Source organism: Aotus nancymaae, unplaced genomic scaffold, assembly GCF_030222135.1.
Source record: "Aotus nancymaae isolate 86718 unplaced genomic scaffold, 86718_ANA_hifiasm-v0.15.2.pri h1tg000002l, whole genome shotgun sequence".
NCBI lineage: Eukaryota > Metazoa > Chordata > Mammalia > Primates > Aotidae > Aotus > Aotus nancymaae.
In genome coordinates this window covers 55,679,171-55,704,938 of record NW_026988413.1, presented here as the reverse complement: position 1 = coordinate 55,704,938, position 25,768 = coordinate 55,679,171, and the positions used below count along the sequence as shown (strand labels likewise).

Here is a 25,768-nt window from a genome sequence, read left to right as displayed (position 1 = left end):
CACCATGCCCAGCTAATTTTTTGTATTTTTAGTAGAGACGGGGTTTCACCATGTTGACCAGGATGGTCTCGATCTCTTGACCTCGTGATCCACCCGCCTCGGTCTCCCAAAGTGCTGGGATTACAGGCGTGAGCCACCGCGCCCGGCCCATAGACATCTTAAGTTGTTCAGCTTACGCTATTCTGACTGAAAAATTAAAAGTTGAACAAACTTTCCACTTAATCCGTGCCAAAACCATTGCACCCAGATCAGCTACAGGCAAGAGCAGAGCTTTCAACAGAAGTTTTAAACAATCACGCCTATAATCCCAGAACTTTGGGAGGCCAAGGTGGGTGGATCACCTGAGGTCAGGAGTCCAAGACCAGCCTGGCCAAGATGGCGAAAGCCTATCTCTACTAAAAATAGAAAAATTAGCCAGGAGTGGTGGCATGCACCTATAATCCCAGCTACTCAGGAGGCTGAGGCAGGAGAATCACCTGAACCCAGGAAGTGGAAGTTGCAGTGAGCCGATCATTCACGCACTCCAGCATGAATGATAAAAAATAAACAAACAAGTAGGATCAAGATCCTGAAGCATTCACAAAAAGGACTGTAACAGAAGATGAAACATGGCTTTACCAGTATAACCCTGAAGACATATTCAATCAAAGCAATGACTACCAAGAGATTACAGTGGTCTAGTCAAAGCAAAAGTGGACTAGTCAAGAGCAAAGGTCATGGTAAGTTTTTGGGGATGCTCAAGGCATTTTGCATGTTGATTTTCTGGAGGGCCAAGGAATAACAACATCTGCTTATTATGAGAGTGTTTCAAGAAAGTCAGCCAAAGCTTTAGCAAAAAAACACCTCAGAAAGCATCATTAGAGTCCTTCTCTACCCACAACAATGCCTCTTGCTCATTCCTCTGATCAAACAAGGGCAATTTTGTGAGAGTTCAGACGGGAAATCATCAGGTATCCACCTTACAGTCCTGATTTGGCTTCTTCTGCTTTCTTTTTGTTTCCTAATCTCAAAAAGTCTTTAAAGGGTACTCATTACTCTTCAGTTAATAATGTAAAAAACTGCATTGACATGGGAGTTTTTTACACAGGACCCTTAGTTCTTAGGGATAAACTAAATGGTTAGTGTATCATGACTTAGAAAAGTATCTTGATGGAGTTTATGCTGAGAAGTAAATTTTATATTTTTAATTTTTATCTATTTATAAACTTATTTAGAAATAAGTTATTTATTTAATTCCAGTTTTCCATGAGCTTTTTGAAGTCCCCTTGTATAATCTATTTACTGTATTAGATGAATTACAAACAACTAGGTGTAAATTACAGGACATTTCTAAACTACAAAGTACCTTCCAGTCTATCTCTACTATCCATTTTTAACACACATTAATAAATCTTAGGCACAGACAACCAACTGACAGAGTAGGTACAGAAAGGTGAGTAGGCAAATAAAATTTCAAAGGGAGGCACAAAGGCAGGCAGGCAGGCAGATAGATACACAGGCACAAAGACAGGCACACTAATAGCCAGGCAAACATAATGAATATTATAACACATAAATTTTAGATAATTCATGAACTAAAAGAACTATAGTTAGGTTAATGTTAATAATGCAAAATCTATAGTGAAGAAAATATGTTAGTTTTTCAGATATTGATATATTTCTGATATATGTTCAGGGAGTAAATCATAGTGACTACTTTGATAAAAATGATCTTTAGGGCCAGGAGCAGTGGCTTACACCTATAATCCCAGCACTTTGGGAGCCAAGATGGAACGATCACTTTAGGACACGAGTTTGAGACCAGCCGGGGCAACAGAGTAAGACTTTATCTCTATAAAAGAGGTAAAAAAAATAGTAGGGTATGGTGGCGCATGCCTGTAGTCCTAGCTACTCAGGGGTTAGACGAGAGGACCACTTGAGCCCAGGAGGTCAAGGTTGCAGTGAGCTATGATTACACTACTGCACTCCAGCCTATGTGACAAAGCAGGACCCTATCTTTTAAGATAAAAACAAAAACAAAACCCCAAACTTTAAAACAGTATTGTCTTGCAAGAAGGTTTCATATTTTAATGTTGGAAAAATTATAATTTAAATCTTAGGTACCATAAATAAGCAGCTTATAGATAATCTTAATTTTAGTTTGCTACGCAGAAACCTTAAAATTTTGCCTGTTTAATGTCTAACTGTAAATGTGAAATCATGCTCTGCCAGAGCCAACAAAATGTTCTCTCAAGTCACAAGGACTCTTTGTGCTTCTTTTTCCTTCTCTGAAAGAAGGTGGGTGGAGTTCATATGGAGCTGAAACCTTAAAATAGTAAATTTTTTTTCAATTTTGCTTGAAGGATTGTCTACTAGACACTCTTTGGGCTGCCTGCCTAGTTATCAAGCCATCCCTTCCTTTCTCTAAAAAAAGTTCCTTCCTTCTATACACATATGAATAAGCTCACAACCTTATACAACACCAATCTCACTGGCAAGTTGGTTATTTTCTTCAGGAAGCTGAAAACAAGATGCAGCAATTCTAGTCATTCTGAGCTCTTCCCGTAATCTGAGATAAAAGTGAATGGGACAGGTTAGATTACCATAAGGGATCTCTTTATTCAGCACGTGAAGGCCAAAACACCAAAACAGTGAAAGTCAAAATGCAGAGAGAGGTAAGAGTAAAGCAGGTGTGCAGCACAGAAGCAAAGAGAAGTATCCAAGCAGCCCAGAGAAAGAGAAACTAGAAAACCATAGAAAGACACAGAGACTGGCATGGAGAGAAGAATCACCCAGGTTCTCTACTTCTTGGTTCTTATGCTTCAACCTGCTCAAGGGCAGTATTCCATTGCAATAAATTCTTTCTTCACTTAAGCTGCTTTGGAAGTAAGCTGCAACAAAAAATCTATACTGACAGAAAACTTTTAAAAATGTTCAGGATATTTATGCTCTACTCTAGGAGGGCAGGGGTAGGGCTTTATTGACTTTTTCTCTAACTATGAATCCAAATGTTGGCCTAAGCAGCACCATGTCATAGAAAAAGCATCTGCTTTCCTAACTGGGGTCAAACCCAGTTCTGCCACCTTTCTAACAGCAAGACCAGTAACAAGTTCCTTAATTTCTAAACAGTTTTTAATGTTCCTTCTAACACTAAGATGTTATGTCAGGAGTAAAACTAACATACACAATGGGAAAGAAGGTGTCTAGAAAAGCTATTCTTCCTGTTTTTGTAACATGTGACCTAGAACTCCCTTTTCACGTTGGTTCTAGTCACAAATGCTTGGTCTCAAAACCTCTTCAGAGTGATCTTATGGAAAACTCAATTTGCTGAGGAATCCAAACTAAGCAAGAGACTCACCATCATAAATAAGCTGTCTTAGTCCTCAATGCTTTTTAAATATAATTTCTTTCTACAGGGCACTTTTAACAGATTTGATAGACACCAATGAAAAACACTAATCTAGTCATCTAAGAACTATGTAAACAGAGTACTACTTTACATACCTGAGATAAAGTAAAATTACCAGATTTAAGAACACTGACCATGTGACAAAGACTCAATCTTAAAAAGGTCCTACAGTAAGATTAAAAAACTGTGCCATAATAATGGAACATTCAAGCACTCCTCATCAAAACACTCAGGAACACAGAGGCCAATTTCATATTAAACTCAGCACTGAAGTTGATATTCCTTTGGAAATCCAATTATTTGGGTACATGAGCTTTGCTTATTTTATAAACATTCACCCTGTTCTTCCCATCTAAAACTCACAGTTATTATCTCCATTTATCTCCAGGTCTTTGAAAGTGCTGCTGCCTCTTACTCACCTAGTTCACCTAACAAACTCTTCCCTCAAAAACCAGCTCAAATGTGGCATCTTTGTGGAAATTATCCATGATCTATTCAGGCAGATTTAGGCTCTCCTGTCTCTCTGGTTTAAATTCTGAATATACTTCCAATGGAGCAATATTACATCTCTAATTCCTTCGACTAACTTCTATGTACTATGCTAGAAACTTTACATGTATTATCTTGGTCTTCCAGGTATGTATTAGAGCTCCAACTTCTCTAGGTAATCTGCTCAGAATCACAGCAGGACCAGGATAGAAATTAATGCCTGTATAGCTCCTATATCTTCCCACAAGTCTATACGTTCTAAGGCTTTTGGTACCCAAACCCCTTGAGAAACTAAGAGCTATGAACTTTCTTCCCCCAAAATGGGCTTACACATACAAAATATTATATATAATTTAAAAGGGTTCAAGGATTCCCCCGAAGCCTACCCCCTGCCCCCAGAAAAAGTCCTTGCTGCTTCTCACAAGTCTGTGACAACAGAGACAAATCTTTGCATTCCTTCAGAGCCTATCAGGGTAGTCACACAAATGTTGTTAAAATAGCTTTTTAAATGCCAATTAAATCTAAAAAACAATTACAGGAAATGTAGGTATTAGCACACTTTCCAAAGCCTCTGAGATTAATATGGTCCATGATATGATTAGACTCTGTATCCTCACATCTCATCTTGAATTATAATCACCCATGTTGTTCTCATGACAGTGAGTTCCCACGAGATCTAATGGTTTTTTTTAAGTGTTTGATAGTTCCCCCTGCGTTCATTCTCCTTCCTGCTGCCTTGTGATGAAAGGTGTCTTGCTTTCCCTTCGTCTTCTACCATGATTGTAAGTTTCCTGAGGCCTCACCAGCCATGATGAACTGTAAGTTAATTAAACCTCTTTCCTTTATAAATTATCCAGTCTCAGCCAGTTCTTCATAGCAGTGTGAAAATGGACTAATACAGTCCACATTCCACTTTCTTCAAAATAAACTTTTAGGGAGCAACTACTGTTTGTTTCTTGTTTCTTTTATCTGCCATAAGCCAGCCACAGACCCTACAATACCATACAAATGAAAATAAGATTTTTGCGTGATTTCAGAAGGAAGGAGATAATTGTCAAGGTCTGACCGCACGAATCCAAAAAAAACTTAAATACGACAGGAAATAAAAAATGCTGTTCAACTCATATTTGGAAAAGACTAGTGGTTTAGAAATTGCGTATCACCTGATTTACCTTTTCAAGTTTTCAATTCAAATCTAATGAAAGGCTTTTTTTCTTATGGTATTAAAGATCAAATTTTACAAAGAAGAACAAGTGCTTTAAGATAAACTGCACTAAAATATTTATTCTAAAAAGTAAGAATCACATTTTTGCTTCTGAGTTTTTGGTGAACATGGTAAAGTCATTTTAAATTTTTAGCTTTCTCATCTTCCAAGTACTGGTTTATAAAATAAAAAGGAAGCCTTCTAAGGGAAAAAGTATGTTCAATAGTACAACCAAAGATAAGCAAGATTTCATTCATTTAGTAGGTATGCTCAAGGACCAAGAATAGCTTACTTCAAAGGGAAGAGAGGATACATACCACAGAGTATAGGAGTTTAACACTGGGAAGGTAATGTGACATGTTAAGAAGGCTCTGGAAGAAAAAATAAAATAAAAATAAACAACAACGAAAAAGAAGGCTCTGCAATGCCAAACTAAAAAGTAAAGACTTTATCCTACAGGCCTGGTGATTCTCAACTAGGAGCAAAATTACAAAATTGGGGGAAGCTTCCAGGTGAAGTTTTTTTTATTATTATTAAAAATATATGTAATATATATAACTGGGGGGAGCTGAGAAGGGAAAAATCAGGGAATCAAAATTAGAAAGAGAGACATATAATTACAGTTTGAAAAAAAAGCAGCACTTGGATCAGATGCTTTGAATTGACTTTCAAAACACACATTTAAAATGTCCAATAATTGTAATGGTCATCAAAGGGAGCAATGCGTTTTTTTAACTTTTATTTTTTATAATAAAAATTAAATCATGCTTCCAGTGCAGCCCACATCTCCTGATGCCACTACTTGAAAGCAGTATTTTAGGAAAGTGAGTATGATATGTGGAATGGACTGGATGAGGAAAGAAACCAGAGGCAAGGAGAGAAAACAGGTATCACTTGTAGTCACTGTCTAAATACTCACAAATTCACTATTTCTGAAGAGATACCAATGACACAATATCTGATTTTATTAAGTCCAAAGCCAAAAGTTTAAAATTAGACATTGTGTTGAAATTAATACCCTAAGATAATGTCAACGAAGTATGATTCAGGGGGTGTGGGATGCACAAGTAGAGAAGCTACCTTAAGAAACTGCAGCTAATAAAATAGTATTTATTTTAAATATTTTAATTCAATGTAGCTCTTATAATATATTTTCTTTTTCAGTAGATACTGAAAATACAACTAGAGTTACATGAACACATCTGTGTAGGAGGGGGAGAAGCAGCTTTCATGCTGGTCCAAAAGACAAACCCTTGAACCACTGAAGAATTCACCTGAATAATAAATCTGTCTTACAGCATTAAGCTCGTCTACAATTTCTGTACATGCAATGGACATTAGTGCCTATTAAATGCCAAGCACTATATTAAGCAATGGGGATAGAGAAATAATTAAGTCCCAGTCTCTAGCCTTGGAGGTTTTCAGTCTGGGGAAGACAGAAATGTAAATATTTATGAATCTAATGAACTGAGCACTATAAAAACACAGAAGTATTTAACATACGAACAAAAAACCTACATCTAAATGTTAATGTCTTACTTTCAATTTCATCCTTTAAAAATTCTTTTTCCAAGCTAAATGTCAAATATCGATGGAAAAAAGCTAATATATTTTGAAAGTAAACACAGTAAAACTTTCTTGAGAACGCTCAAAGTAAATTTTTAGTTTACTGTCTCAGTGAACCATGTCTGGAGAGTTACTTAAAAGTTCACTTCCACTTCTGATGTTAGTTAAAATATAAATATGTTTAGGTGAATATTCATCAAAGGATGGATAAGAAAACCATAACTAAACCAGTGGCACCAGGAAAGCACTAAGATCGGCTCAAATGCAAGGACTGGAAAATACTTCCTATCACTCTAGCTTTGAAAGACAAATTAACACATACAAAATCTTATAAGCTAATCACAAGAAGATACCACTTCACACCCAGTAGGATGCCTATAATATAAAGTAATAAGTTAGTTAAAATATAAATATGTTTAGGTGAATATTCATCAAAGGATGGATAAGAAAACCATAACTAAACCAGTGGCACCAGGAAAGCACTAAGATCGGCTCAAATGCAAGGACTGGAAAATATTTCCTATCACTCTAGCTTTGAAAGACAAATTAACACATACAAAATCTTATAAGCTAATCACAAGAAGATACCACTTCACACCCAGTAGGATGCCTATAATATAAAGTAACAAGTATTGGTGAAGATATAGAGAAACTGGAACCCTCATACACTCCTAGTTGGAATGTAAAATGTGTAGCAGCTTTGGATAACAGTCTGGTAGTTCCTCAAAATGTTAAACATAGAATTATCACGTGACTCAGCAATTCCACACTTAGATATATACCCAAGATAACGGAAAACATGTCCACACAGAAACTTGTACACAAATATTCACAGTAGCATTATTCATATTAGCCAAAAAGTAGAAACAACTCAAATGCCCATCAACATGATGAATGGATAAACAAAATGTGGTATCTATACCATAGAATATTATTCAGCCATAAAAAGGCCAAAAGTACTACTGATCAATACTACTACATAGATGAAACTTGAAATCATCATGTTAGGTGGAGTCAGTCACAAAATAGCACATATTATATGATTCCATTTATATAAAATGTCCCAAATACTTAAATCTATGGAAACAGAAGGTAGATTTGTGGTTGCCTGGGGCTGGTGGGAAGGTGGGGAGGGATTGTTAATGGGTACAGAAAGTGAAGAAAATGTCCTAAAATTGATTGTGGTGATTGTTACATAACTTCATCAATATAATAAAAAACTAATGAATAATATACTTTAAATGAATAAATCTTATGGTAGGTACTTATATCTCAGTAAAGCTGTTAATAATTTTTTTAAACCTACAAGCCACAACACTGAATAGTTAAACAAACAATGAAAAAAATGTTTATACTTATCCAGACTGTAGCATAAGATCTTTTCAAGCTAAAGAGGGTATACACATCGCTGGGCACGGTGGCTCAAGCCTGTAATCCCAGCACTTTGGGAGACCGAGGTGGGGGGATCACAAAGTCAAGAGATTGAGACCATCCTGGCAAACATGGTGAAACCCCATCTCTACTATTAGCTGGGCGTGGTGGTGTGCACCTCTAGTCCCAGCTACCCGGGAGGCTGAGGCAGGAGACTTGCTTGAACCCAGGAGGTGGAGGTTGCAGTGAGTTGAGATCACGCCACTGCACTCCAGCCTGGCGCCTGGTGACACAACAAGACTCTGTCTCAAAAAAAAAAAAAAAAAAAAAAAAAAGACAAGAGGATATACACATAGACAAGAAATAATATTAAAAATACTCTCTATTTCTCTCTTTAAAACAAAAAAAAAGGCAGTGCGAGGGGCACTCTCCTTCGGTCTTCCTCCAGCTCCCACCATCTACTTTCAAAATGTTAAAAGAAACAGAAAGACACTAAACCCACCCTTCACCTATTGTCTTCTCAAGCCACTGTAATCTGGCTTCTTCCCATACCCCAAACCATACTGCTTTTTCCAGTCACCAAAGCACTCCTACGTGCCAAATGGAAAGGGTACTTTCTCAACCTCACCTTACCGGTCCTCCCAGAATTATTTGACTCTGGTACTAACTCCTTTCTTGAGACTCTCCTTGGCTTTTCTGACATCTTTGGTTCTCCTGCCTCCTCCTTGACCACATTTTTCAGGAACGAACACTAGTACATCCTTCTTTTGGCTGTTCTTTTAAAACTGATGTTCTTCAACCTACAGCTGGTCACTCTACAAGTTTGTTGGAATAACCTCACTCACTCCCATGCTGTCAACTCTCTCTTCTTACATGCTTATATGATGATGCCTACATCTTTAACTCCATCCTGTCAGAAATCTTGAGCTCTACATTTCTACTGCATGTCTCATAGGCACCTCAGTTTTAACATGTCGAAAATTAAATTTATCCTCTTCTCCCTTGAAACTTCCTCCTACAACATTGTTTGGTCTCCTCTACTTTTGTCTCCTCCCTCACTCCTTACTCTACCAAATAGTATTCTTTAGCTTGGGTGACAGAGACCAAACTAGACATTTTGGGAGTCGTAATACCATACTCTTTTCTTCTTTACTACCCACATCTAATGAATCATTAAAACTCTTTTCTTAATTCTTATCAGATATGTTGTATCTGTATTTCCCTATCTCATTTCTTATATTTCAACAGCTTCCAAAATGCCACCCTTCATACTGCCATCAGAATCAACTTTGTAAAACACAAATGACTGTTTACCTTTCTTAAAAGACTGAGCAGTGCTCCAGAATACCCAGACCAATGATTCTTACATTTTCTACCAGAACATTTGTGATTAAGTGAAGGTTCAGAGTACAACTCAAGGAGCAGGCTGGAGAAGGTGAGAGTGGGGGAATGACTCTGGAGTGGGCCACCGTGTCTATTTTCTTAACACCGCCTTAGTTTCTCCATGACTCTAGGAGTTACAATGCCGATCGGTCTGTAGAATAAAATCTACATATAGCATAGATGTAAGATCATTCACAAAAAGACCTCTACCTAACTTTCCCAGTATCACCTTTATCATTTACTACGTATTAGCCCACTGGTTCTCAAAATATGGTCCAGGACCACCTCCCCAACCCCCAGCCATCAGAGGGAGTCTGGTGGAATAAAACCTAGGTGTCTGTCAAACATGAATGTACAACACCCTACTTTATACATTTATCTCTCATTTTGCAAATACTAAAAGTAGAGATAATTAAAATCAAGTTCTGGATCAGCCACAAATTAGCATGTTTTCAACATGCAAACAACCATCTGGCCAACACAGTTTTACACAATCTGGGTACCTTATTGTCTCCTCTTTCACAGTATGGGGCACAACCAAGGCCAGGAGTAGACACTCATAGAGTAGTTAATGGCAAGTGGAAAATTTCTATCCTATTTCAATAGTAATCAAGAAATTCAAATTAAAACAAGATACCAGTTTTCAACCATCAAATAAAGATCAAGATAATTATACGAACGTTCATACATTACTGACTTGTATAAATTGACAAAACTTTTTCAAGTTTATGAACATATATTAAATGTTTATATACTTCTACCTAGTAATACTGGGAAGCTATCTTACACAACAGTGAAAAACGTAAAAGTTTCAGCATAAATGTTAATCACAGAATTATTATATGTAACAACGGAAAGTAAAATGGCCTAAATACTCAACCATAAAGAAACAGAATTAAGATATAAAATAGTCACCAGGTAGTAGGCCGGCCATGGTGGCTCACACCTGTAACTCCAGCACTTTGAGGCTAAGGCAGATGGATTGCTTGAGCCCAGGAGTTCAAGACCAGCATGGGCAACATAGAGAAAAACCCTGTCTCTACAAAAAACACAAAAATTAGGTGGGCTTGGTGATGGGGGCTTGTAGACCCAGCTACTCTGGAGACTGAGGTGAGAGGATCACCTGAGCCCAGGGAGGCTGACACTGCAGTCAGGCAGGACCGTAGTAATGCACTCCAGCCTGAGTAACAGAGTGAGACCCCATCTCAAAAACAAAACAACAACAACAAAAAATTAAGAGGTAGTCTTTGAATGATGACACCATAGGACGGCTAGATAGAGTGTAAAGAGCATCGTTACTGGAGTCAGGAAAGTGGAGTGTTCATTAGAACTGTGGTCTAAGCATAGGCATTATTAGTATTCTATTAATTTCCAAATTTGGAATAAACATTATTACTTTATAAATGGAACAGGTATATCAGCTACATTATCTCTAAAGCTCAGTCGTAAAATGTCAAGATTTTAAAATGCATTTCTAGTCCACATCAGAATTTAAGAATAGTTAGAATCTATCAGCTGATCTTTTTTTTCTCTTTCCATGCCAGAGGAACATAGTTCCTCTCTAGCCTTCCAGTCAGGGGAAAAAGCAGCACCAACCACTGGCAGCCTTAATTACAGCTATTGCTTATCAAGCCAGAAAATTTAAAAAAAAAAAAAAAGCCCTATAAAAGAATAGCTTTAGTCATCAAATCTCCAATGCAGAATCACCTAGCTATACCTAGGTATTACAGGAAAAAAAAGAAACTCATTTAGTCTTTGAGAAATGAACTCTCGGCCGGGAGTGGTGGCCTGTAATCCTAGCAATTTGGGAGGCCAAAGAGGGCGGATCACGAGTTCAGGAGTTCGAGACCAGCCTAGCCAATATGGCGAAATCCCATCTCCCCTAAAAATACAAAAATTAGCCAGGCATGGTGGCAAGTGCGTAATCTCAGCTACTTAGGAAGCTGAGGCAGGAGAATCCCTTGAACCTAGGAGGCAGACAAGCCGAGGTTGCACCACTGCACTCCAGCCTGGGTGACACAGTGTGAGACTCCTTCTCAAAAAAAAAAAAAAAAAAGAAATGAACTCTCCAATAGGAATCCCTGACTCATCCACAAAGCATGAACCCTAAGGCTACTTCCCCAGTACAGGAGTTCAGAGGTTGGGCACCTGTCCTGATGGCCTGCATCACCAAACAATGCTCCTTCCTGATAGGATATGCCTAGGGATAACAAGATAACTAGCATGCAAACAAGAAATGACCAGGGACCACATCATCTCTTCTTCCATAACCAAAATAAGATGGTAAAAAACTAGTTTTAGGCCAGGTGTGGTTGCTCATGCCTGTAAATCCAAGCACTTTGGATGGCCAAGGCAGGTGGATCACTTGAGATCAGGAGTTCCAGACCAGCCTGGCCAATATGGCAAAACCCCATCTCTACTAAAAATACAAAAATTAGCGAGGCATGGTAACTTGCCACCTGTAATCCCAGCTACCTGGGAGGCTGAGGCAGGAGAATGCTTGAACCTGGGAGGCGGAGGTTGCAGTGAGCTGGGATTGTACCACTGCACACCAGCCTGAGTGGCAGAGCGCAGAATGAGACCCCCTCTCAAAAAAACAACAAAAACTAGTTTTAAAAGTCTTAAATGCTCAAACTATTTTCTTCTACTTTTGCTAGAAAGTGGTAAAAAGGAGACGCCATCCAATTACCATAAATGACACCATTCAAAAGATATCAACGCAATAAAAACTCTCAATAGTAAAAAGGGAAAATGCCCTCTTAACCCTTTCAGATCAAAAAGTAATTTTTCAAAAATACGGTAAATATCAACAGCAAATGTTTAAATATAAGGAATATTTTTATTTTTAATAAGGAATAAGTCAGATTATTTAAGTTATATTTTCAATCTTCAAAAGATACTGAGAGAACTTTACTTCCATCCTATATTATTGGTCTAGGGAGGCAGGAATCACAAAGCTCAACGATACTACTATAATATAGTGTAAGGTCAAGGACCTATTTTATAAGCTGTTAAAAATTTAACGCTAAAGCTTTACTAGACCGAAATCTCTTTAAAACGTGAAAAAGTATTTCACTACTAAGTCATATCAGCTGCACCATAAAAACTACTGTACTTTTAAATAAAAACTAGCCAATGTTTGCTGCCCATACATTTTATAGATATTAACTGTGTATCCTTTTCATAATCAAATTTCAGAGTTAAGTCATTATTCTTGGAGGTTTACCTTACCCAGAATAAAAATTTTCCCTAGCTGTTTTCCCATTCCCAACCCCCACCAAGGCTAAGGAACAACCACTTCCCAAAGTCCCACTTCCTTTTCCATTCCCCAGACCTACAGGGTTTCCAACGCCCCAGTCTTGCGCAATATCCGTAGGAGCAGCAGCCGCAACCACCGCCTCCTAAGCCGGGAAACAACCCTAGAGGGAACATTGTCCAGCAGAAAAATAAAAGAGGCGGGGGTGGGGGGTCGGTAATGTAGGAAGTCGACTTCTGGTCCCACGCCTTCGGATCTGACCCCTTCATAGTGAGTTGGAGCAATAGCTTTATCTAGACCGAATAAGATTTTTAACCTTCACCTCCTCTCAAGCCTGCTTGCACAAGCAGAGGGCGGAAAGTGAGGGGCGGGGAGTGGAGGGGGGGCCCCGGGAAGGTTATCTCCCAGTTCAGGGCTTCGGCCCGTAGCGTTGCCTCCGCCCCACCAGGACTATTGTTCCCAAGTTCCCCACCCCCACCCCGGATAGGAAGTGATAGTCACATCCCCTCCGCCTTCGGCAACATCCCCTGGGGAGTCCGAAGTCAGCTTCCTTCAGGATAATCCCCCCACCCACACTTACCCCCGAACCTATAGTCACACGGACCCCAAGGCTACTTCAAACCTGGGTCTCAGGAGAGGAGACGCGGGTAAATGCAAATTAGGTAAACCCATGAGATTCCTTATGGACAATCCTTTCCCAAGCGTTGGAGATCCTGACTGCACCCCCAGAAACGGCAGAAATCCTACCTCGCCCGCTTTGAGACCAGCTGCAGCAAAGGGACCCCAGGAGATAGTGCTAACCTCAATCCCCCCCGTCCCCCGTTCCTCTGTCAGCCGCGATCTGCACTCCTCCGGGTCACAGCCAGATACCCTGCCTCGACCCTCCAGGGAGGAGCGGACTGAGCGAAGAGGTGTAGAAACGCTAGCCCCCTCCGCCCCGCCGGCCTGCACCTCACTAGCCTCCGGCTCCCGACCGGGTAAACAATAGGTGGTCGCGAGCCGCGGCGCAGGCTGCGGGCTCGGCCGCGCGGCCGCTCCCTTCGCGTCCCGGGCGCCCGCGCGTGGGTCGCGAACACGGGAGAAGAAAGGAGGCCGAGGGAAACAGGAGGTCTCGCCTCCCGCCGGCTTCCGAGTCCACCCGTACCGCCGGGTTGGTGCGCGCCCCCTCCGCCCCTCTCCTCACAGAGGTACACAAAGCACTGGCGGCCCGGCTGGGAGAGGCGGCGATGGGCTCCGGCGCCGGCGAGACAAGACGACAGCGAGGGGAGAGACTCACCATGAAGTCCCGAGCGAAGTTGTCCTCCCCATTGTGGTCGGGACTCTTCATGGCCTGGACCCTCTGGATGAATTTCCTCAGGATCTCCACTTGCTCCATCCTCCCGCGTCCCCCCGGTTGCGGTCGCTGGCCCCCCCGCCGCCCGCCCGCCCGGCGCAGAGCCCGCTCCGCCTTCCCCAGCTCGCTCCCCCAGCACGTCCCTCCCTCCCGACCCCCGCCAAGCCCCGCGGCTCCCTCCTCCTTCCCACCGCCCTAGGCGGCGGCTGCGGCGGCACCGGCTGGGCTCCCGACACCACAACTTCCAGAAGCAGCCGCCGCTCTCCCACAGTACGAGACAAGCCGCTGCGGCTAGCGCCAACCCCAACCCCCAGTTTGCTCCATCCTCCTTCCCCGCCCTCCTCCTCCTCCGTCGGAGACGCCGCCGCCGCCACCTCAGGAACACAGCTCTCCGCTCGCCCTGCCCCCCCTTCCCGGTTCTTCCTCCCCCCCACCCCCCGCCAGCAGCCGCAGCCGCAGCCGCAGCCGCCTCTCCCCACGGGCGCGTCCCCGCCGCCACCCAGATGCGCGGGCTCGCGCTGCGGCTCCGCCCCAAGCGCTGCGCCCGCCGATCCACCCCTGCCTGCCTCCCGGCCACGCCCCCAACCCCACCCCGCGGGCCCCAGCCCCGCTTGGAGTGGCTGGAAGGCGCTTCTGCGGGCAGCCTGGAGACCTGACTCCATTTCCGGGGCGTGGCCCCGTTCGGGGTGCTCAGAAGTCGGAGTATCGTTGGGAGGTGAGATGGTTCCCCCAGAGAAGGGAATGCGACTCTGAGCGGGGCAAGCCTTAGTCTGTCAGAGTAGGATTCTGCTGGAATTTGCGGTCTCACCGCCTACTAAGGAGGAAAGGCAGTTTTCAGGAGTCCCTCGCCGCCGCCAGCCGTAGGCTGGGACTACAAGTCGCGGCCTGTGGCGTCCGGGAGCAGGGACGGAAGCGGGGCGGGCAGGAGGCAGGCTGGGAACTGTAGTAGTGTCTCCGCCACGTTCGCAGCAGGTAGGTGCTCATTTTGCTAACAGATTGCTGAGAGTGGACAGCAATTAGGCTTTGGCACCTTGAGCGTGGCTCCAGCGAAGGGAAGCGAAACGCTTCCTGGGTGAAACACTTTTACTCTGCGCATTCTCTAAAACCTGGCGTCTGAGCGCCTGAGGTTCGGAGTGCCTTCTTCACAGACGATGCGGTAGTGAGAACTCCGTGTTTGCCGAACTGGTCCCTTTTAGGTTCACAGCAGTTCAGAACTGCCTTTAGGTTCACAGCAGTTCAGAACTGAATGGGAAACTTTCCCCCGTAGAATAGACTTTGTAAATCCATTAAATCTTTATAAATCTTTTTCTTTTTCTTTCTTTTTTTTTTTTTTTTTTTAGAGCCAGCCAAGGTCTTGCTCTGTCGCCCAGGCTGAAGTGCAGTGCTATGATCACGGCTCCCTGCATCCTTGAACACCTGGGCTCAAGGGATCCTCCTGCCTCAGTACATAACCAAGTCCAGCTAATATATTTTTAAAATTTATATTTTTATTTTTGGTAGAGAAGGGGATCTCACTAGGTTGCCCAGAATGTTGTCGAACTCCTGTGCTCAAGGGATCCTCACCCTTCGACTTCTGAAATTGTTGGGATTATAGGCGTGAGCCGCTGCGCCTGGCCTATAAATCTTTATTCATCCTTGTAAACTTCTGTCAGAGAATATATTCTGGTCTAACTCATCATTTTACAAATAAAATGGCTTCCTGACATCCCCCAGCATATTCTTAGCTGAGCCGTAACTAGAACACAAGTTATTTTACTTTAACAACAGTGACCTCTCACAGTGTGACAACTGAAAGTTTTGATCTGTGAACTGACGGGTTATTTATACCCACAAACTTTTTTTTACAGAGCACAATGGTCAGGGAATTTGGTTATAATAGGAAATATCAGTAGTAGAATACTTTCTCAGATGAAAGATAGGAACACCATGGAATTTAATGAAAAACTCCTTGAAGAAAATAGGTGTAGGCCGGGCGTGGTGGCTCACACCTGTAATTCCAGGACTTTGGAAGGCTGAGATGTGAGGATCATCTGAACCTGGGGGCAGAGGCTGCAGTGAGCCGTGATGGTGATCCAATCTGGGAGACAGGAGTGAGGCCTGTCTCAAAAAAAAAAAAAAGAAAAGAAAATAGGTGTGAGTAACAGGATACTATTTATTTACTTCTTAAAAAAAAAATATATTTCTCTTAAAGTAATCCAACTAATGTATCCATCCCAGAACTATGCCCTTCAGACCCTGTCTCTACTAAAAATACAAGAAATAGGTGGGTGTGATGGGACATTCCTGTAGTCCCAGCTACTCCGGAGGCTGAGGCAGAATTGCTTGAACCGGGGAAATGGAAATAAGAGATTTCAGTGAGCCGAGATAGCGCCGCTGCACTCCAGCCTGGGCAACGAAGCGAGACTCCGTCTAAAAAGGCCGGGCACTATGGCTCACGCCTGTTAATCCCAGCACTTTGGGAAGCTGAGGCGGGCAGATCACCTGAGAGGTCAGGAGTTCGAGACCAGCCTGGCCATCATGGTGAAACCCCGTTTCAACTAAAAATACAAAAAATTAGCCTGGCATGGTGGTGCATGCCTGTAATCCCAGCTACTCGGGAGGCTAAAGCAGGAGAATCGCTTAAACTCGGGAGACGGAGGTTGCATTGAGCCGAGATCGCACTGTTGCCCTCCAGCCTGGGCAACAAGAGCGAAACTCCATCTCAAAAAAAAAAAAAAAAGAGAGAGAAAAAAAGAAATAAGCACTTTAAATGAAAGAAAGAAAGAAAAGAAGCACTTCAAGTTATGCCTTTCCAAATCTTTTCCTATGCCTTTATATGTGTGTGTGCATGCAAAAAGATACAGTTTTGCTCTGTATTTCAAAAATTCACTTAGAGGAATAGTTTAATTTCTAAGGTAAACTTTATTTGAAAAAAGGGTCTGCGTGTTTTACTTTAACTAGATACTGAGACTCAAGTTTCATGGGATGTGAGAAAAGGCCAGAATCAGGGCTTGATCATGCTCACTGTAATGACCCTCAGAAATGTAAGAGAAATTCAACTGTAGGAAGATAAATGAATAGATGATCAGGAGTGCCTCCACTTTTGATAGGTCAAAAGAATGTACCAACCAGACAGTGATCGGTAAAGATTATATGCTGGACAAGTTGTGTAGCAGTCTAGTATGGTGTGCTATAATGTTGGATGAGAAGTGTTACTTGTTTAAGGTATTGAGTCCTATTTTGGCTGGTGTTTTTAGTCTTTTTTAAAATGTTTCCTCTTATTGGCAAGCTTCTCTCTCTTTCTTGCAACATTTGAGAGTTTCTTGAGTTATCACCAGCTACCTTTGGCATCTGCTGCTAGGTTTGGGAAAATTTATGTAAAGTATCTCCAGGAATTTCTTTTTTTTTTTTTTTTTTTTGAGACGGAGTCTCGCTCAATTGCCCGGGCTGCAGTGCAGTGGCTTGATCTCGGTTCACTGCAGTCTCCGCCTCTTGGGTTCAAGCGATTCTCCTGCCTCAGCCTCCCATTACTGGGATTACAGGCCCCCACCACTATGCCCAGCTAATTTTTTTGAATTTTTAGTAGATACGGGGTTTCACCATGTTGGACAGGCTAATCTCGAATCCCTGACCTCAAATGATTCACCCACCTGGGCCTCCCAAAGTTCTGGGATTGCAGGGGTGAGCCACTGCTCCAGGCCAGGTTTTCAACTCTTTGGAAAGGTTTAGCAGTGCTTTCCTTGGCATCTGGCTAGCTTTTTCTTCTTTTTCTTACATTTAGGTCTTGTTTTAATCTAGAGATGGTTTTTGAACATATCAGCATATGAGGGTTTATGCTATGTGTGTTAGATACAAAAATGTTTTAGAGATAGATCATTCTCCTAAGGCATGAACATTTAGTTCAGGAGACAGGATAAACAATAAATTCTTAGTTACTTTAAGTTAACAAATGTCAAAGAGTGATACAGATAATGAGTAGTTTAACAATTCTGAGGAGAGGGAATTGTGGACTGGGCTGTCAGCATGACATGGTCACAGAAGTTTGAACAGGAAGTCGAAAGCTCAGGCAAGAGAATTGATAAAAAAGCATGTAAGTTGGCAAAGCAGAAGTTTGAAGTAGAACATTTGTATAGATGTGCAAGCTCCAAAGTAGACTAGGGCCTGGAGAATGTTGAGACTGTAGGCATGGGAGCCACAAGAGGTTTCTGAGGATAGGAGCAAAATTATGGAAATGAGGAAAATATTAATCTGGTACTTTTTTGATAAATTGTAAATTAATAAGGAGAGAGAAGGGAATGAGAGATATCAGGAGCCAATACATGGAGCAACAAAAATAAAAGTAAGAAGTGCAGGCCAGGTGCCCTGGCTCACACCTATAATCCCAGCACTTTGGGAGGCCAAGGCAGGCAGATCACTTCAGGTCAGGAGTTCGAGACCAATCTTGGCCAATATGGTGAAACCCCATCTCTACTAAAAATACAAAAATTATCCAGGAGTGGTGACAGGCGCCTGTAATCCCAGCTACTTGGGAGACTGAGGCAGGAGAATCACTTTAACCTGGGAGACAGAGGTTGCAGTGAGCCGAGATTGCACCACTGCACTCCAGCCTAGGCATCAGAGCAAGACTCTCTCAAAAAAAAAAAAAAAAAAAAGTAACAAATGCAAATACAAAGACACAGATGGAAGTGAGTGAGACTTTGAAAGAACTCATAGAACTGGAGGGTGACTTTCTAACAGAATAGGAAAGAAGGTTGAAGGCCAGACACCGTGGTTCATACCTGTAAACCCAACACTTTGGGAGGCTGAGGCAGGAGGATCACTTGAGCCCAGGAATTTGAAACCAGCCTGGGCAACATAGCGAGACCTCATCTCTACAAAAATAAAAAGAAAATAGCTGGGCAAGGTGGCATGTGCCTGTGGTCCCAGCTGCTTGGGAGGTTGGGGTGGGAGGATCACTTGAGCCAAGGAGTTCAAGGCTGCAGTGATCCATGATCACACCACTACATTCCAGCCTGGGTGACAGAGAGAGACCCTGTCTCAAAAAAAAAAAAAAGGAGGAAAAATCTATATATGCTAACATGGACTAGGACCAAAGATATTGTAAATGAGAAAAGCAAGGCACACATTGTGTTTATATTATTCTTCCAGTTATATAATATTTAAATGAGAATAATTTAAATTGAACATACATAGAATTTTTCTGAAGAGTACTTTAAAAACTTAGCTATGGTTGCCTCCAGGAGAGTCTTCAGAATCTTTGGTAGAAAGGAGACAATTTCTAACCTGTATACTCTTATATTATGAATATTTTACCATGTGCATGCATTACTTTTTCCACAAAATTAAATCTACTGAATTTAAAAATTATTTTAGAATTTCAACTGAGGTTGTGGGAAGAATGGCAATATCTTTAATAGAAACAGGCAAATCAAAGGAAAAGGAGGCCAGGTGCAGTGGCTCACACCTGTAATTCCAGCTCTTTTGGAGGCCAAGGCTGGAGGATTACTTGAGCCTGGGAGTTCAAGATTAGACTGTGCAACATAGTGAGACTCCGTTTCTATGAAATAAAATAATTAGCCAGGTGTGGTGGGATGCACCTGTAGTCCCAGCTACTCAGAAGGTTGAGTGGGGAGGATTGCTTAAGCCCAGGAGTTCCAAGTTGCAGTGAGCCATGATTGTACCACTGCACTCTACCTTGGGCAACAGAGCAAGACCTATCTCAGAGAGAAAAAAAAAAAAAAGCTAGGGGGAAGGAGGCAGATCTTGTTTGGGATATTTTTTTTTAATGGCACATGGTAGGTCAAACTATAGAAAGCTCACCTACCTACACCTTAGTTCTCAGGGAAATTTACTGCTCTGCCCATCGTCTGTCACAGCCAAGTGTTTGGGCAATTAAGTTAATCAGTCCATACAGGGTGGCCAGCAATCTATATCCTGGTATAAGAAGATGGCCTGGGCCAATCATTTCGCACTCCTAGGAATCTGAATTTGGAAACCTAGAAATAGTAAGTTATTATGGAGCAAGGGCAAAAGCTGAATGTATGCCATGGAGTAGAATTAGCTATTTGAAGCCTTGAGAGAGAGTAGAAAGTGTAAAGATCTGATTGGTCAAGAAAGGAACATTGGAATGGGCTCAGTGGCTCATGCCTGTAAGCCCAGCACTTTGGGAGGCTGAGGCGGTCGGGTCACTTAAGGCCAGGAGTTCAAGAGCAGCCTGGCCAACATGGCAAAACCCCATATCTATGAAATTAAAAAAAAATTATTTTAAAGGAAAGAAAAGAACATTAAGCAGACAGGCAGCAATATGTGGATATGTCACAACATAACCCATATAGCAATGGGGGAAATGGGGAGAATCTCCAGAGTAACCTGACTTCTGATAAACTTTCAGGAGAGGTTCAGTTGACAGTTATTCCATAAGTAAATTCTGCTCTTTCTTTCTTTCTTTCTTTCTTTCTTTCTATTCATTTATTTATTTAGAGATGAAATCTTGCTCTGTCACCAGGCTGGAGTGCAATGGTGTGATCTCAGCCCACTGCAACCTCTGCCTTCCACGTTCAAGCGATCCTCCTGCCTCAGCCTCCCAAATAGCTGGAACTACAGGTGTGTGCCACCACGCCCAGCTAATTTTCGTATTTTTAGTAGAGATGGGGTTTTACCATGTTGGCCGGGATGGTCTGTATTTCTTGATCTTGTGATCTGCCTGCCTTGGCGTCCCAAAGTGCTGGGATTATAGGTGTGAGCCACCATACCCGGCCAACTCTGCTTTTCTTGAAACAGAATACAGTAGTAATAAAGAGCATGGGCTCTGAAGTCAGAGAAATGAAGGTTTAAAAACCTGCTCCATTTCTTGTTCAGGTTAAGTTACTTAACCTGTTTAAGCATCAGTTTCCTCTTCTAGGAAAGCCACTTGTTGCTAGCTTAATGAGATAATGTTTCAGCAGTGGTGTACGATATACTTGCTCATAAAAAACACAAAATAGCCCAGGCACAGTGGCTCACACCTGCAGTCCCAGCACTGTGGGAAGCTGAGACAGGAGAATTGCTTGAGACCAGGAGTTTGAGACCAACCTGGGCAACATGGTGAGACCCAATCTCTACAAAAAAAATTTTGAAAATTACCCAGGTGTGGTGTTGCACACCTGTAGTCCCAGCTACTTGGGAGGCTGAGGTGGGAGGATTGCTTGAACCTGGGAGGTTGAAGCTGCAATGAGCCCTGATGCCACTGCATTCCACCCTGGGCAACATTAAGCAAGATTCTGTCTCAAAAAGAAGAAAAACAAAACACAAAATAACTAGTTAAATAGAGTTAATGATTTCTGGGTATTGTACTTTTTTACCTCCTGCTTCATCTCTTTAGGCCTTTTTTCTACTCACTAACTACATCACTCTGGGTAAGTAAAGGAGGAATGAGAAGAAAGCTAAATTTCATTCTTTTAAAAATCTCTCTAACTACTTTTGTGAAAATATGAGTAGAAAGGAATTTAAAACTAATAATCCAAAAGAGTTTTCAGGGTGATCTGCTTATTTCATGTTCATAGTACCTTATTTCCCTTTAGCTCAGGTAAAATTAATGCTTTAAATATGTGTGGAAATTTTAACTTTTGGGGTATGTTCACATCTATACTCATAAAAGCTACCTTTGTTATGGCTTTCACAGCATTTTATATAGCTCTTTGTGAGTTCTGTTCTTTTTTTTTTTCCCCCACAAGCCTGGGAAGTAATTTCATGTCATTTTCTTCATTAATAGATGAAAGCTAAATAAAGAACAGTGAGTGAACATAATTAGCTCACTTGTGGAAAACAAATGTCAGACATATGGCCAAAGCTTACAGGTCCTGAGTTTCCAGATTGTTGCATAAACCACTGAGTCACAATTATTCTTTACCTGGTGTGATTTAAGTGAAACTGCAGGTGAAGATTGAAACCTTTCCTGAGAGTCTCCCACAGTGGCATTTCTAATATTAACCTGTCCTTTCATTCTACATCCCTCAGTCCTCTCCATACTCTTAAACTATATTTAAGATGGACTTTTGGGTAGGAATTTAGGAGAGAATGAAAGAGAAGTTAGGAAAATTCTTGTTTATCCTGGTATCCTTTTTATTCCTTCTTTCTAGCCCTAGTCACAGCAAATGCTGACCATTTTTTAATCTGAGTTTTTTGTTGAAATGTGCCATTTAATAAATAGGAAACTGGCAATAAGGGAGTATAACTTTTTAGTCTCCTAGGGTAGCATAAAATTTTCAGAAGACACATAAAAATGGAGAGAAGTTTGGAAGAAATGAAATTTCTCTAATATTTGATATAGATTCAAACCTTAATATTTCAGAGCTTTTTCATATATTACTTCCTCATAAGTAGGTCAGGTATTATTATATTCTTTTTTTTTTTTTTTTTGAGAAGGAGTCTCCCTTTGTCCCCCAGGCTGGAGTGCAGTGGTGTAAATTCGGCTCACCACAACCTCCACCTCCAGGATTCAAGTAAGTCTCCTGCCTCAGCCTCCCAAAATGTTGGGATTACAGGCATGAGCCACCGCACTCGACCCTATATTCTTCATATATGCATTAGAATACTATTAAGGATAATAATGCATAACTTTAGAGAAATTAAAGTATTTGCCCAAGGTCACATAGATGGCAGAACTAGAACCAAAACCCAGGTGATTCCCCACTCAATGAAAACTTAAGAGTGTTACACAACAAAGGCTACATACAGTAATAATAAATGCTAACTGCAAGAGAATACAGTTATTAAATCCACCCTGTTCTCTAACTTTTCTTCTCATACTTCCTGTGCTGTTTCATTTAACATTCAAAGAAAAATTAAAATTGTATAAATAACTTCAAAGCCAAATACTACCTGAGCATCTAATTAGTGGTTTTTCAACATGAAGACATTGGTTTCTGTATTCAGGAAGGGATCATTAACGAGGCTTATGAAATATGACTGTGCCATATAAAATTCATTCACTTTATTGATTGAGGTCAGGCCAAACTATCAGCAAAACCAAACAAGCAAAAAATCCCTTTTCTTCAGTGACCACTAATATTTTAAATTAAAAAAATATATATGTGTGTATGATTCCACTTATTTGAGGTATCTAAAGTGGTTAAATTCATAGAAACAAAATAGAATGGTGGTTACCAGGGGCCAGGGGCCAGAGGGAAAAGGAGTTTAATGGATACGATTTTCAGATTTGCAAGATGAAAAGGTTCTGGAGATCTGTTTCACAACAATGTGAATACAAGTATACTTTATTAAACTGTGCACTTAAAAATGGTTAAGATGGCACATCTATGTGTTTTTCACCACAATATAAATAAACAAAATATATAGTTTGAAATGATTTAAAAAAATGGTAGTGGTAACGGTGCACAACAATGTTAATGTACTTAATGTTACTGAACTATAAAATTGTTTTTAACCACTTAAAAGTGGTTAAAATGATAAATTTTATGTTAGGTATATTGTACTGCAGTTAAAAAATTGTATTTAAAGTTCCAATATGATTTTATATTTTTATCATATTCACTATTCTGTGAAAACCTTGCACTTCATGTTTCTGTGTTGGTAACTAGCAGAGATTTCTTTCAACTCTGTTATTTAACCTATAGTCAAACAAATAATTGGTCTTAGGAGCTATACGAGTCTAAACTAAAATCTGTAGAGGGAAATTTCATTTCCAAGATTCACTATAATATTATGCAAAAATCTTCTAATGCCCATAGAATTCTACGAGGCACCTAATGTTCATATTATGTTCTATTCAGTGAAATCATTTGATGGTTACCTCACCTTCTTAGTTAATGTTATGTTTCAAGATGCCTATTTTTTAGTCATATTCAAGTTCATACAGTAGTTGAAAATTTGTTTTTTGTTTTGTTTTAAGACAGGGTCTCACTCTGTCACCCAGGTTGGAATGCAGGGGCACAGTTATGGCCCACTGCAGCCTTGACCTCCTGGGCTCAAGTGATCCACACACCTCAGCCTCCCAAGTAGCCAAGACCACAGGTGCACACCACCACACCCAGCTAATTTTTGTATTTTTTGCAAAGAGTTTCACCATGTGGCCCAGGCTGGTTTCAGACTCCTGAGCTCAAGCAATCCGCCTGCATAGGCCTCTCAAAGTGCTAGGATTACAGGCATGAGCCACAGCACCTAGCTCAGTAGTTGAAAATTTGTTAAAAGTTATTTACTATTAATGGCTAGTTCTACTCATTAGTCTTAGTTTTCAATTAGCAAGCATTTTATGGTTTAAACTTACTTTAAATTTCCATTTAATATGCTCTACCGGTTGCTTTTTCAAAATATACTTTTAAAAGTTTATTTTAAACTTTAGATATATCCTTTTTTTAAAAAATAATTAGCTATGTAATTTATCAAGACAATCATTAACTGCCCTCTTTGGCAATTTTTAAATACCATTATTTCAAAATTCTGGCGAAATATTTACTTATATCTTTCTTCAGTAGTAACTTGTCTCCTAGAGATTTTTCATTTCTTTTTCTAGCTGAGTGTTTTGTATTTAATGTTTCTTCAGTAGATTCCAATTTGCTCTCTTTCTGTAGTTCTCACTGACTGATCTTTCTGTGATGTGTTACATAAATACTGTTTTAAGTATATTAATAATATTTCACAAATCCAGTATCATGTGTCATACAGATGAGTGTAGGCAGTGGTTTTTTTTTTTTTTTAATGAGCAATTTGTGAGACATACTATTAATCATGCAATACCTTTAACAGTTGAACTTTTTAATTGTGGGTTTGTGTGTGTGAGGGAGATATTTATGGTTTCTAGTAAAGCCCTCAAAGCTGCTCAGACAGCCCTTTTATTCATTTTTGGTCTACTCCCATGGCTTCACCACTCTCTTCAAGCCCTACACCCTGCCTCTTCATGCTTAGAAAAAATAGGAGTTATCAAGTTTTAACTCAGTTTCTTCTTTGCAATTGAAATTGGGAAATCACAAATTTACCCCTATAACTTACTCGTTTCTCTCCACTATTGGGATTCTGTTGACCCTCTCTACCCTCTTCTGTCTCTTCCTGCTCTTGATTTACAAATATCTCCTCTACTTTATCATCAGTCTTTTCCCTTTCAGTGACTCTCCTTATCCTACAAAATGCTCGACTCCCACAAACTACTGCCCGTCTCATGCAACCCACAACAGTCTGACTATTGGCATATTTCTCCTAAAGGACCTCCTACTTCCCAGATCTCATGACCTCTTAGTTTATATCGTTCTTAACCCTTTTGCAGCATTTGACCCTCTTCAGTGAATACCATTCCTTCTTGATATTCTCCCCTTGCTGGAGCCCATCCCACGACCTCTGTTTGCATCTGCTGCTTGTTTTCTCTGTGGAACACTCTTCTGTGAGGTGTCCACATGCTCACTCCCTCCCCTACTTCAGCTCTTTGCTTAAATGCCACCTGCTCAGTGAGGCTTTACCTAACCACCCAATTTCAAATTGTACCTCTGTTCCGCAGTACTCCTCATATCTCTTCCCCGTCTTATTTTTCTCAGGGAACTCACTGATCCCTGGACAGCTGCTTATTTTTTGGTTGCCTGTTGATCTGCCCTTTACCTCACCTCTACAGACACACTAAAATTTAAACTTCATGAACAGGGCTGCCACATATGGGTTGGTACTTGTGAAAAAAAATTGTCCAATTCCTCAGCAAAATGACATTTGTTTTTGTTTGTTTGTTTGTTTTGAGATGGAGTTTTAGTCTGTTGCCCAGGCTGGAGTGCAATGGCAGGATATTGGCTCACTGCAACTTTTGCCTTCTGGGTTCAAGCA

The 25,768-nt window shown here is 40.9% G+C and overlaps 2 protein-coding genes and 1 pseudogene across 6 annotated transcripts in view; 2 read left to right on the top strand and 1 right to left on the bottom strand.

Annotated features, from left to right (window-relative positions):
• PTPN12 (protein tyrosine phosphatase non-receptor type 12) overlaps nucleotides 1–14,287 on the bottom strand; it is a 108,288-nt gene extending 94,001 nt beyond the window's left edge. For 3 of the 5 annotated variants that reach the window (XR_010342046.1, XM_064374862.1, XM_064374868.1), the window contains exons 1-2: nucleotides 13,934–14,056; nucleotides 5,399–5,452 (exon numbers count right to left, since the gene is read on the bottom strand). Coding sequence is in view for 3 of the 5 variants with exons in the window: in XM_064374862.1 (XP_064230932.1) it covers nucleotides 5,399–5,452; nucleotides 13,934–14,032 (153 nt within the window). In the remaining 2 variants the exon portion in view is untranslated. Of the gene's footprint in view, nucleotides 1–5,398; nucleotides 5,453–13,933 lie in introns of all 5 variants that reach the window. The other 2 variants (XM_012466558.3, XM_064374883.1) reach the window with 2 other exon arrangements.
• Nucleotides 14,288–14,670: 383 nt separating this feature from the next.
• The window catches only part of GSAP (gamma-secretase activating protein), a 223,683-nt gene continuing 212,585 nt past the window's right edge, over nucleotides 14,671–25,768 (top strand). The window contains exon 1 of the mRNA XM_064374829.1: nucleotides 14,671–14,705. The gene's annotated coding sequence lies outside the window, so the exon portion shown is untranslated. The remainder of the gene's footprint in view (nucleotides 14,706–25,768) is intronic.
• LOC135274240 (Golgi-associated plant pathogenesis-related protein 1-like) overlaps nucleotides 14,672–25,768 on the top strand; it is a 48,959-nt pseudogene continuing 37,862 nt past the window's right edge.